General features: G+C 51.3%; 2 protein-coding genes across 5 annotated transcripts in view; one reads left to right on the plus strand and one right to left on the minus strand.

Moving 5' to 3' along the window:
* AGAP3 (ArfGAP with GTPase domain, ankyrin repeat and PH domain 3) overlaps positions 1 to 5,913 on the minus strand; it is an 83,837-nt gene extending 77,924 nt beyond the window's left edge. For 2 of the 4 annotated variants that reach the window (XM_043966346.1, XM_043966345.1), the window contains exon 1: positions 5,278 to 5,913. In XM_043966346.1, coding sequence (XP_043822281.1) covers positions 5,278 to 5,599 — 322 coding nt within the window. In that variant the 5' untranslated portion in view covers positions 5,600 to 5,913. The remainder of the gene's footprint in view (positions 1 to 5,277) is intronic. The other 2 variants (XM_043966349.1, XM_043966350.1) reach the window with 2 other exon arrangements.
* A 2,826-nt stretch (positions 5,914 to 8,739) lies between these two features.
* TMUB1 (transmembrane and ubiquitin like domain containing 1) lies at positions 8,740 to 12,013 on the plus strand. The gene is made up of 3 exons (XM_043964969.1): positions 8,740 to 8,822; positions 10,180 to 10,593; positions 11,048 to 12,013. The coding sequence occupies exons 2-3, from the start codon at positions 10,208 to 10,210 to the stop codon at positions 11,397 to 11,399; spliced, it is 738 nt and encodes a 245-aa protein (XP_043820904.1). The 5' UTR covers positions 8,740 to 8,822; positions 10,180 to 10,207; the 3' UTR covers positions 11,400 to 12,013.
* The last annotated feature ends 1,357 nt before the right edge of the window (positions 12,014 to 13,370 follow it).

The raw sequence follows: 13,370 nt of genomic DNA on the forward strand, positions 1-13,370 counted from the left end.
TCTATGGCAGACTGTGATCACATAAAAAGAAATAATATTAAAAGGCAGCTAAACTCAGATCAAATGACATGACAAATCTTGATCTCAGGAAACGGAGAAATGTATTTTCCTTCTCTTGTTAATGATGGAAGGACTATGGGTGCTGAATATTGAATACACAGTCAAGCTGGTCAATAAGCAGTCATTTGAATAAAATATATTTTCCTTCCCTTATTAGAGATGGTGGACTATGGGTGCTGAATGTTGCATACACAATCATATGTGATTCCAGAGTTGATTCCTTTTGCTTGACTTTCTGTTACAAAAGGGGGAGAGGGAATGATGGGGGTGGCACGTATTGAGAACTGACTGAGGTATATAAAAACTGAATGTATCAATAAATATTTTAAAAATGTATTTATGGAATCTCACTTGAGGTGGTATTTTATTTGACACTGTGGTCCCATAGGGCCACCTGGGGAGAAATTTCACAGCCTAGCCCCCGCAGCCCTGAAGAGTAGTCCCCTTTAAGGTAGGGTTTTACTTATTATAAAGACAAGAGAACTTCACAGCTTGAAGGGACCTTACAGATCATTGAATCTAACTAAAGGTTTAAGTCAAGGCCTCTAAATTTATGTTCCATATTCTCCTCTCTTCCCTCAGAACCACAGCATGGCCAATTTCTCCCTGGCACCACGACGTAGTAGAAAGAAGTCCCAGCTCTGATACCAGACTGAGACACCGTGAAATTACAACTTTTGAGCCGGTCTTCTTATTTGTAAAATCAAGGCATTCAAACTACATACTTCACAATATCACTGTATATAAGTTAAAAAGCACTATCTAAGTTGTCATGATTATAAAAATGACATGGCTATTCCTCTGAGGACCTGTCCTTTATTCAAACCTGGGAAAGAAGATTCATTACAAATATTTTTCCCTCCCACTAAACTTTCTAATGAGCAATTGGGTCACTCTACTTGGTCTCTTCCTCTCTGCACATTTGATTTCTTGGTGGGTAGAGAAGAGAGTGAGTCTATACAAGAAAAAACCCACGATTCAAAGAAGAAATGGTTCCTGAGTTGGGCCTCCAAGGGAGAGGATTTCAAATAGGATATGTGTAGGTGACCTGCCCTAGAAATGGGAGACATAAGTGGAGGATGGCAGGACAAGATGAGGAATTGTTTGGCTGATGCAGAAAACCTTTGAAAAGAACAGTGTATTAAATAAAATGGGGAAGGTAAATTGGATTGAGCTTGTACAAAGTCCTGAATACCAGACTAGGGAGTTTGTATTTTATTCAAAAGGCAACAGGAAGCCACGATCATACCTACATATTAAGAATGCTACTTTGGCAACAGTGTGGAGAATGAATTGGAGAGGGAAAACAATGGAGAGAAGGGGTCCAATTAGAAGACAATTACAAGAGTCTAGACAAGAGGTAACAGAGGATGTGAACTACAGAGGTGGAAGGCGAAAGACTGGGATAGATGGAAGTTATTAGGGACTGGTAGTCCAGAGGATTTAGCACCTTCACCAACTGAATTGGGGGGGGGGGGGCAGTGAGGAGGAGAGGAGCCAAAGATCTCCTGGTATTATTAGGTACAGGTACATTTCACAATTGCTAGTCCCTGACTGCCTTTTTTTTTTTAGTGAGGCAATTGGGGTTAAGTGACTTGCCCAGGGTCACACAGCTAGTTAAGTATTAAGTGTCTGAGACCGGATTTGAACTCAGGTACTCCTGACTCCAGGGCCAGTGCTCTATCCACTGTGCCACCTAGCTGCCCCTGCCTTTTTTTTTTTTTAAGCCAGAATTAAAGAAGGACTTAAGGGACCTAAGCATGGGAGTGCTTGACTGAGCATAGACCCTTCCCCTTAAAACCAAAGACAGTCTCACTGGTAAGACTTGTCTTACTTCACAAGTATAATCAATAGCAATCATATTGCTCAAAATTTAAAGAAAACAAATGTTAAATTTTTTAACATATAATTGGGATATTTACTGAAAGAAAAATATACGTATATAAAAAAGGCACTCTCACTGAAACTGTCTTTCTCTTAGCATCAAATGTCAGACATTCTTTCTTTGGTTCATGATGTGTGTGGGTTGAAGGTTGGTACCTTAATCCACCTGTGGGTCTTGCAGAAGAATGGCCAGAGCATATGGGATGGGGAGGGCAACCCCACTGTTCCATTTCCTCAAACCACAGATGGAATTCTCAGCAACTAACTGCCTTTCATCTCTTTCTGCAGGGATGGGATGGGACGAGATGAATAATTTACCATAACTGACTAAAGTATTAACTGCTGCTAACTGGAAAACCTTTTGGGGCACGGAGAAGATGTCACTCCTTCCCTCAAGGAGTTGATAATCTAAGACAGATAAGATAAATGATCTAAAATAATTTATAATGTTTTATGAATACTACCTGTTTTTTTAATTTGATTTTTCTCATTTCCCTTGTAAAGTAATACAATTATTATGCCCATTTTACAGAAACTAAGGCTCAGGAAGTCTAGATGACTTATCCAAAGTCACATAATCAGCAGAGCTGAGAATCAGACGCAAGTCTCTTGACACTTGTGCTGTTTCCACCATGGAAATAGGGAGAGGGAGAGGGAGAGGGAGAGAATATGAATGTGTAGGGAGGTATCATTATTTGAGGATGGGGTCTTGGGGGTGGGGGTAGAGAAGGTGGATAATGGTGAATTAGGAAATCTACCTCTAATACCAATCAGGCAAAGGTTCTAAGTTGAAGGGGCAGGAGAGGAAGGGAAGACAGAAATGGTTGAGGAGACCATTTTACTAGGCAGAAGCAAAACAGTTTGACAGATGGGTAGAGGCTGTCATTTCCAGGAGAGGCAGGGCTAAGATTGAAGAAGGAACAAAACACTGGAGAAAACCTCTCAAGTCTATAGCAAAAGTGGTGGGCAAGAGAGAAACAAGATGAGTGAAACAGGAGTGATTAAGAAGCCCAGACTTCACCCACAGGACAGGAAATACTTAAGGGAAGATTACAAAGACGGAGGGGCAAGGTAGATGGAAGGGGCCTTTATAAGCATTGTATTGAGGATGGATGAAAACAAAGTGGTTAGCAGGGAGAGCAAGAAACCAACAAGGGGGACTAACAGGACAAAGGATAATCTGGTGAGGTAGAGAAGCTATAGATAAGAAATATGAAGACCGCGGGGACAAATGGACTTGAAACATCAAGAAGACACAAGAGAAAGGGGTGCTTCTGAAAAGTAATGAGGAAACTGAGGGAAGGGTTTCAAAAAGATGATTCTTCTTCCATCTTACTGACTTTTAAGGAGGTTGTGAAATATCCAGGGTTCTCCCAGGTACAGTTGCCGCTGACTACAGGGGAATAAAGATCCTCAAACCTAGGTTTTGGGGATGTCGATAACACGAGTCTCTTAAACCAGAAGAGTAAGTACTCTCAGAACCTAATAAGGCCCTTCTTCATTCCTGGAATGTTGTATATGACAGCTGCCTCCTCCCTCACCTGTCCCAGGTAACAGTGGTGTGTCTCTTCATATTCCAAATTAGGGGAGGGGGCCCAAAGATTCAGAATTTCTCTTCCCTCTTCCAAATGGAAGAGAGAGCATGGAAATCAATCCATTAATCTCTCTCTCCTTCCTCCCCTTCACATTTAGAGGAAGGCAATCTCTTAGCATGACCTCCTCAAAGCCTCCAGAGTCCACAGAGATGCTATCCTCTAAAGCATGGGGATAAAACCCATGTACAGCTACAATGATGATTCAGGCCACTGACTCAGATCCATGTTAATGAGATTTTTTCTGCCACTGTATTAATTAGTTCACAGAGAACTCGGCCTTGGGAGGAAAGGGACAAGGAGGTATGGAAAAAGGGGAACTAGGAGGGAAAGATGTCAGACTGCCTCAGTTGTGACAAGTCACATCCCCAGCCCTGCCTATTTCTCTTCAGTTCCTACACTTGAGCTTTAACTACCCCCCCCTTCCCAAAGGGGATGGGAGTTTAGGTAGGGGAGAAGGGGTGAGGGACGAGGAAGGTTATGAAGACCGTAGTCCCGGACCCTGACTTGACCTACAAGGGTCAAGCAATCCCCCCCCACACACACACACACACATACACACACCTCCCAAGGCAAAAGCTATTTCCTAATTTCTTGTTCTCCTTGGCCCTGCAGGGTCCTCAGACACCTAGCACTACGGTTTACAGGGAGGTAGGAACCTTTCCCTTCCCATCAAAATGGGATCCTGGTGAGGCAGGCAGATGGCTCAAGTCTCATTCCATCTGCCTCTTCCTGGTGCTCAAAGGTTAGGGTGCCACTGAGTTTCGCTGGCCCTCGCCCAAGGATCTGAGGCCCGGGGCTAATAACTGGGGGACAGCTCGAAAGTCCGAAGCTCACAAACGGTTTCCCACTCTTGGGGGTTGTTCCTTCTTGGAAACAGCCCCTGCGCTCTAGGGAGCGAGGGTAAAAACGCCGAAGTGGGGCGCAGCCCAGCCCCCCTCCCAGACACCTCCTCCCCACTCCTTCTAGCGCCCCAGGGGCGGCTCCCAAGGAAGCAGCCGCATGGATCTGAGCAGGCGGTTCTGCAGAGCGCGGGTGGGGACTGGAGGGCGTGGAATAACGGGCCCGCGCCCACGCGGCCCCCGGCGCCTAACCACGCGCCAGGCCCGGGCCCGCAGCTCCCCCGCCGTGGCGTGGGGGTATGTGAAGGGTGAGGGGAGGGGGGAAGAGAAGAGAGTCGGGGGCGAGCGGCAGCCTCTGGGGGCCGGGAGGAGCCCGGCCCGGGAAAGATGCCATTACCAGGGAGGTTCCGGATCCCCAGCCCCCCGGGGAAGGACGGAGCAGCTGCCTAGACGCCTCCACGAGAGCAGCCCCACCTCCCGCGCCTCCAGTTCTGGATCTCCGGGCCCCCTCTCCCTGGCCCTTTCACTGGTCAAACTCGATCATCCCCCTCCCCATTCAATCTCGTGGGCTCAGCTCCGACGCCCCCCACTCTTACGCACACCCTGGGCCCGAGGCGGCGGGGAGCAGTGTCCCCAGACTTCACACGGGGTGGCCTGCACCGGGGTCCCAGGATAACGTGGCTTGGACCCCAGCCCCGCCTGAAGTGCCGCCAGAGGGAAAGCTACACGGCCTAGACCCCAACCCTGCAAAGCCCTCCGACGAGAAACGGCGTGGCTGGGCCCTACTGTGCCCGCGGACGGCCGCTGGCCACGTCCAGGCGCGGGCCCCTTCGGACGGCGGATGTGGTGGCCTGGGCCCCCCTATCCCGCAGCCCGCGGCGTCCCCGAGCTTGGCTTACCCTCGATGGAGATGACGTGCTCTCGGATCTGGTTCTGCAGCCCCAAGTCCTCGATGCGCTCGATCAGGTCGTAAATGGCGTAGATGTTGGGGTGCACCGACTCAAAGCGCTGGATCTCGGCCCGGATGGCCGCCGAGTTGGACAGCGCGAACTGCTGGGGGGGCCCTCCGGCAAGCTGCTGGGAGGGGCCGCCGGCGCCCCCAGCCCCGGGCCCCGCGCCGCCGAACTGCCCTCCGCCCCCACCGCCCCCGCCGCCAGCCCCCGAGGCCGCCAGGCTCTGCTGCTGCTGCGGGCTCTGCCCCCCGCCCGCCTGGAAGTTCATGGCTCGGGAGCCGCGGGGGCCGGGCCGGGGCGGGGGCGGCGCTGCTGCGGCTGCGGCGGGGGTCGGGGTCTAGCAGGGGCCGGGACCGCGGAGCCGGAGGCGCGGGGCTAGTGCATGGAGCCGGAGACCCGGACGCGTCGCCGCGGCTGCTGCAGACGCTGTGGCCGCCGCTCCCTGGGTGCTTCCCGGAGCCACGATCCCGCTGCCCGCCGCTGCTTCCCACCAGCAACCAGCGGCAGCAGCAGCAGCAGCAGCAGCAGCAACAACAACGGGACCGGGAGCGCGCCGCCCGGGCCCTCCCCCCGCGTCATGCGCACGCACCGCCGCCCCCGCCGGCACCGGCACACGCAGCCCTAGCCCCCCTTGCGGCCGCCCCCGCCCCTATCCCCTCCCCCTCCTCGGCGCACGCTGCCCGCCGCCACTCCGCCCGCCTCCGCTCCCGCCCCCTCCGTGCCCAACCATCTCCTGGCCTCCCGAACTCTTCCTCCTGCCCTTCCTCCTCTGCCTCTCCCCACCGGCTCCCAGAGAAAGCCTGCTCAAATGCTTCACTTCGCCCCAGCACTCCCAAGCCCCTTACCCCTTGGAGGGAGCCCCACTTCCTCCCTTTACTCTCTTCACAGTGGGCACAGACTGGTTGCCCAGTTGCCTCCTCTTTTCTCTCCAGTCAGCCCCTCGACTTCCTGGGGTGGTCCATCAGGTCAGGGCTCTGGAGGGCAGTGCCCGGACACCGATTTACACTCTATGGGTGTTCAATCAATACCTGTTGATTGGCTGAGAGAGGAGGGACCAATGTCCAGGCCAAGCTTAGCCGCAGTGCCAGGCACATAGTAGGCACACAATGTTTCTTGAATGAACGAAGGAAAGCTGTCTTGCCTGAATCAGGCTGAACAGAGCTTCTAGTTATTGATTATCACACAGTAACAAGGTGCCAAGGCTTCATGCCCTGACTCGCTTCCCCCACTGCCCCATCAGGCCCAGCAGTATAACTGGGAATCAGGATTCCTAGTTTCTCAGCTCTGGTTCTAACAAATATTGTCTTTGTATCCCCAACACCTAGCACTTACTTCTGTGTTTAATAAAAATTGTTGATTGAATGATATCCAGAACATCACTTCTCAGGAGTCAATGTGTCCTCCATCACTCCTCACCTGCAGGATTGTTTAATCCTTTGTTTTTGTATCCTCAGCTTAGTGCTTAACACACAGTAGTCTATTAATAAATACTTGATTGATTTATAGGATAGGAAGAGTGAACTGGAACATAACTAAGCAGAATTGCATACTATAAGAAATAAACTAGTGACAATAAATGTTAGTATACCCTCTCTTTGCCCTTGCCAATCCTGTTAAAGGGGACCCACCATAATGTATGTTTCCATTCATTTTCCTTTTCTTCAAGCCCTCTTCCTTCCTTATTTTGGCCTGTGTTGGGTTCATCTGGATCTAGAAAGCTACCTATAATTTTTCTCCCCTTTCCCCATTTTCCTCTGCTAGAGATGGTTCTTGTGGTCCCTGGATATCCTTAAAATCCATTCTTCAGACCTGGCACTTCCAATATGAGGAACTCCTACAAGTCACACCTATAAGGCTATGGGTAGACTTTTGGTAGTAGAGGATATATCTTTAATCTTCTGCTACCTCTTGTTCCCAAAGCCAAGCAGCTTCAAACCATTAATACTGCTTTTCTTCAAGTATGCCCAATTGCCACTTCAGTGTCCCTGTGAGCTACCCTTGTAACTAGTTGTTTGCCAGTCAATATCTAATAGCTCCCTGGGAGATCTGAGTTCAAATTTCATTTTTGTCATTAATTAGCTGTACAGTCTTGATTCAAATTGCTTCTCTAGGCCTCAGGTAGGTTCTCAGCTTTAGGATGAGGGAATTGGATTTAGATGATCTCTAAATTCTCTTTTAGTTCTAAAATTCTATTATTCAAAGATAATATCTTACAAGATAATAACTAAAGATAACTGATGCTTATATGGTGCTTTAATTTACAGTTATGTAGCATTTTAAGGTTTACAAAATGCTTTCCTAACTAAAAGTCAGCAAGGTGGGTAGTGTATCATTTCCATTTTACAAATGATAAAACTACTTCTCAGATTAAAGTTACCCAAGGTCAAATGGCTAGGAAATGATAAAATGAGGTAAAAACTAAGACCTTCTTAGTATCTTTTGCAGATACAAGTCGTTATACAGAGGTGAGATCCCCAGAAACCCAGGGAAAAATGAATCTGAAACCAAAGAAATTAGAAAGGGGAAGTTATAGGTGTGGGAACTAGAGGCCCCTCAAAGTTGAATAGGGCTTAAGACAGGCACCATCCTGGGGCTCATTCCAGATCCTTAGCACCAGGTTTCATTTTCAGACATAAAAAATTGCTGATGGTATTTGATAGAAGGTAGTTTCTGTGATAAGCCTCTTTCTTCGAAAAACCCAGTAATTTCGGAATGAGGTGACTTACTCCGATATTAGGCAAATCACTTTACCCACGCTAGGTTTGTTTCCTCATGCACAAAAGGAGGAGGTTGAATAGGATCAGGTGTTCTTAAAGTGGGGTCCTTGAACTGGTGTTAAAAATAGGTCAGGAGGGGGCAGCTAGGTGGCACAGTGGATACAGCACTGGCCCTGGATTCAGGAGGACCTGAGTTCAAATCCAGCCCAACACTAGCTTGTGTGACCCTGGGCAAGTCACTTAACCTTCATTGCCCTGCCCCCCCCAATTGTATATGTATATATGTATGTGTGTAAAAAAATTGTGTGTGTGTGTGTATATATATATATATATAGGGTTATTACATTTCAACATAATTGGTGTCCTTTTTAATCCTATTTTGTTTTATGCGCTTAAAAACATTTTATTCAGAAGGGGTCCATAGATTTCGCCAAACTGCACTCACAGTAAAGGTTATCAGAGACCCTAAGTCGTAACCTTCCAGTTGGCCAGGGCTACTTGTGCTAAAGAAAACCAGAGAAAGGGTACTCCCCGTGCTTGCTGGACCTTCCTCATCAACTCCTACCTTTTCTGGTCCCAAGCCCGGGAATGTTTCCGGGAGAGTTAGGAGAGTGAGGGGGCGAGTCCTGAGTGGCGTCCTCAGGACTACAAGTCCCATAATACTCTAGGCGGGCCTGTGCGGGCCGGGGGGCGGGGTGGACAGGTAGGAGCGACCTCGACGCCGCGCTCCCGGAAGTACTGGGGTGTCCGACATGGAGATGGCCGAGCGGCGCTGTGAGTAGAGGGACTGGGACCCCTGCTGGCCCCATTCTCTCCACCCTGGCTGTAGCCCCAGGTTTTCTCACACCCTCCCGCAAACCTTTTGATTTTTGAGGGTGTCTGTTGGGCTGGATGGAGCTTCCCAAGGGGATCCCGGGTCTTGGGCTTGGTGATGGGGGGCGGGGAGAGGGTAGGGACGTACAGGTGAATTTGGGAGTTCTAGGAAACAGAGGATATAAAACACCCAAAGGGGGGGATTTAGGGCTTGGTGAAGTGGGTGGTGGAGTGAGTTTGGGTTCTTTAAAAAATAGGAAGCGAGGTTCCATAGGGTGGGACTTGGGGTCTGGGGGTGAACGTTGTTGTGGAGATGAATGTGGGGGGAGGTGTTTAGGAGACATGACTTAGGTCCCAAGGGACGGGGTGATGGAACGAATTGTGTGACAATGTGGGGGGGGGTTACGTTTAGGAGACTTGAATTTAAGGCCTCAGGGGATGGGATTTGGGGCTTTGCAGGGAGGAATTGTGTAGTGAGTAGTGGGGTCCGGTGAACTTTTAGGAGGCATGAATTGAGGTCCAACGTGGACTTGGGGTTTGGTAATCTAAGTTGTGTAAATTGGGGGAGGGGGGTTTAGGAGACAGGAATTGAGGTCCTAAGGGGTGGGATTTGGGGTTTAGTGATGGGGGAAGAATTGTCAAAAGGTGAGTTTGAGGATTTTTGGGAAGAGAAGTTGAGGTCCCAAGAAATGGGATTTGGGGTTGATGGGAGTGAGGTATCAAGTCAAATATAGAGGCTTTTAGCAGACAGTGGCTTTGGGGGCAGCTAGGTGGCGCAGTGGATAAGCACCGGCCCTGCATTCAGGAGGACCTGAGTTCAAATTTGACCTCAGAGACTTAACACTTACTAGCCGTGTGACCCTGGGCAAGTAACTTAACCCTCATTGCCCTACCAAAAAAAAAAGAGTAACATTAAAAAAATTAGTGGCTTAGTAGTAGAGTGGGGTAGGATACAGAGGTGGGCTTGGGGGCAATAAGTCTTGAGTTGGGGTTTGGTTGATTGTTGGAGTGTTGCATGGAATAAAGTTTGAGGGCTTCAGATCAATTAAGAGGCCCAAAGGTGGGATTGGATTTGGGGTTTGGTGATGAAAGGGTGGGTGCTGAGGTATCAAAGGGTGGGGTTCGGAATTTTGAGATGAGGAATAGAGAGATGGATTTGGGGACTTGAGGAGGAATGGAGACGAATGTTAGGCAGGGGCTGGGATTCTAAGAATTGAGGGTTGTTGTGAAGCTGGAGTCGAGTGGGGAATAGGAGACTAGTGAAATAAGAGGGTTTTCATCAGGCTAATATCTCACTTATCCCTTTATGTCCTCATAGCTCAGTAGCCTGGCCTAAGGCAGGTGCCATGGCCCTGATTGAGGGGGTGGGGGACGAGGTGACTGTCCTCTTTGGGGCACTCCTCTGTCTCCTGGTGCTGGGCCTGGCCTGGATCTCTACACACACCTCAGAACAAGCTGATCTGCTGCCCCAGGACTCAGGGACCCCCTCCCCAACACAGTCCAGAGAGGCTGCGGTATCCACAGTCAGCAACAGCCAGGATGCTTCAGGATCTGAGGCCCCCACACTGAGACATCGAGTACCAAACTTACAATCAGAGCCTGGTACAGGATCTTCAGAAGCACCACCCCCCAGCTCTCAGCCAGGGCCCTTGGTGCTTAGGCTGAAGTTCCTCAACGACTCAGAGCAGGTGGCTAGAGCCTGGCCCCAGGATACCATTGGCTCCTTGAAAAGGTGAGTAGGGGTGGGGGGAGAAATGAGAGGGGCAGGGAAGGAGATGCTGAGGGAATGGGCTGGGGTCAGATATAAAACCTTAGCGATCATCCCAATCTAGTGCTATCAGACTCAAATTCGTGCAGGGATGTATTGACTGAAAAAAATACAAATTCACATCTGTGTTGTATTTTGATTTATTTTGTTAAACCCTTCCCAAATACATTTTAACCTGGTTGGAGGTTGCTAATTTGACACCTCTGCACTTGTCTAATTAGTAGAAGAATTGGAGTCAAGCCCAGAGCTCCTAATTCTAGATCTACCTTGGGCTACTGCCTTTCTCTGAGTGAGTTTGGTCTAATGGGATGGAGGAAGGAAATGGGGGGGGGGGGGTCAGGGTGGGAACTGTTGCCACAAGACATAGGACTAGGATTGGCTGAGGCCTGCTCTCTTACCCAGGTCCCTCTCTCCTCAGGACCCAGTTTCCAGGCCAGGAACACCAAGTGCGACTCATCTACCAAGGGCAGCTTCTAGGAGACGATGCCCAGACCCTGGGCTCGCTTCACCTCCCCCCCAACTGCGTTCTCCACTGCCACGTGGCCGCCAGAGCAGGTCCCCAACACCACGGCTGCCCACCGGGGTCAGAGACCGGCCCCTCGGGGTTGGGAGTGGGCAATCTGCTGCTCCCCCTGCTGCTTCTCGGGCTGACACTGCTTTGGTACTTCCAGATCCAGTACCGACCCTTCTTTCCCCCAATCGCCACCCTGAGCCTGGCCGGCCTCACCCTACTGGTCAGTCTCCTGGCCTTCGCAATGTACCGCCGCTAGTGCCTGCGAGAGCCCAGGGCCAAAGCCACCCCGGACCCCATTCTCCGCGGCACAGCGGGAGCTGCTGCCTCCCTCGGCCCGCAGCTCGGCCATGCCTCTTTCCCCTGCCCTGGAGCCCGGCTCTTCGGAGAGAGCTGCGAGGGTCCGTGGAGCCCTCCCCGTGTGACCAGCACTGCTCCCGGCTGGCTCCCGGGACCCCACTGACGGCGGCCGCCTCCCAGCCGGGCAGCTGTTGCTCCTGCCTGGGGGTGCAGGGCATGATGTCCAAGCCCTTGGGCCCCCCGAACGCCCAGCCTGCCCATGCGCCGTGAGAGTTGCCAATGACGCCCAGAGCGGCGCTGCCGCAGCCGGCCAGGACCGTGCGCCGCTCTGGCTCTTTGCCTAGACTGCGATTAAAAACGAAAATGTGAATTTCCTGCGCTGCCCGGGGGGGGGGGGGGTGAGTGAGTGAGTGTGCGGGGGTGGAGGGGCCTGGGGACGGGCCCGATTCCCGGCGCCAGCATTGAGCAGCTGTGCCCCCACCCCAAGTACAACGGGGCGGGGGCTGACATGTACTACCTACCTCACAGGGCTGTTGTGAGGGACGCGCTATATAAAGATAAGCTGTTACTCTACAGTGGTTCCGACTGGGTCTTTGGGCAGGCTCTGCCATAGGGGGCGGGGCCGGGCGGCAGGGGAGAGCAAGTTCGGCCCCGCCCCCGCGCGCTCGGTGCGCCTTCGGGTGCTGTGCCGGCAGCCCCGGACTCGCAGGGACAGACGGGAGCCACGTCTTTGTGTGCCGGGGGATCCGGCTGCGATTGGTGGCGCGAGCGGCGGCCGAAGGGCTGCCGGGAAGATGGCGGACTCAGCGGCATCTGGCCTATGACGGCCCGGCACTGGGCGAGGGGCGGATCCGGACGCCGGGGCTTGAAACCGGCACGGATCCCCGCAGTGCATGGGGAGCCTGGGAAGGAAGGGCCGGAGGAAGCGGCCTCGTCTTGCACCGACGGCGGGAACGTCATCCACACTTGTCTACATCTGCCCTCCCCCAAGGACGGGGCGGAGGGAAGTTGGCTTTAAGATCCGACCCAGGTCCCGGTCCCTGCCTCGCTCATAACTGCTTAGCTAACCCTGGTGTAATGACCTCGCCACTCCAGGCCTCAGTTTCCTCCTGGGTCCCTGCCAGCCCTAACTGTGAGCCCGAAGGTTCTGTTTTAAACGTGGATTAATTGGAGAGGCTAGGGTAAGGACGATGTAGTACAGTGGGAGAAAAAAACGGCTTGGAAAAGCGAGTTCAAATCCAGGCTGTTAATGTACTTTAACTTCGGTCAAGTCGGTTACTTTAGTTTACTATCTGTAAAACCAGGGAGCAGAACCAGGTCCCCATAAGGTCTGTTAAGGCATTAGTGCTACAACCCCAAGCTTGGGACAGGGGAAGCCTCTCCCCTCCCAGAGGCTGCCCTCCTCTAGTGGAGTACCCCGATCTCACTAAGACCAGGTGGTCCTTAAGGACCCTTCTACGAGCCCGGAATAGAGTTCATAGGACGATGACAACAGTAGTGCCTATCCTAGAGGGCCACCCTAAGGTTCAGATGAGTGAATAGACTTTGAAATGTTCTGAACATTGTAAAGCCATAAAATGCTTTTGAATTTGGGGGGTTAACTTTCACATACCCATTAACTCATTTTATCCTTAGAACAAATTTTCCAAACTAAAATAGTGGGATGGCATTTGCCTATGGTCATCACTGCCTAGCTTAGGTTTCCCAGCTGACTGATGGTGTAAGTCTGAGACTTCGATTAAAAACAAAGATGTGAATTCCCAGTACTTCAGGGGGGAAGGAGGGGTTATGGGAGGGGGGGGGGCGCTGCTGGGGAAGCCGGGCTGGCTCTTAGGACCTCCGTGGCCCCACAGCCCTGGGCAAGCGAGTATGTAGTTCTGTGTAAACTCCATTTAAAAATCATCCCCTTGATTGTGATGAGTCTGGGAGC

This window comes from Dromiciops gliroides, chromosome 5 (genome assembly GCF_019393635.1).
Source record: "Dromiciops gliroides isolate mDroGli1 chromosome 5, mDroGli1.pri, whole genome shotgun sequence".
In the NCBI taxonomy this organism is placed as follows: Eukaryota; Metazoa; Chordata; class Mammalia; order Microbiotheria; family Microbiotheriidae; genus Dromiciops; species Dromiciops gliroides.

Bases quoted from the DNA above. Each gene is read 5' to 3' on its own strand.
- TMUB1 (XM_043964969.1), top strand. From the start codon at position 10,208: ATGGCCCTGATTGAGGGGGTGGGGGACGAGGTGACTGTCCTCTTTGGG. The intron at 10,594-11,047 runs GTGAGTAGGGGT...CTCTCTCCTCAG, and splicing joins ACCATTGGCTCCTTGAAAAG to GACCCAGTTTCCAGGCCAGG.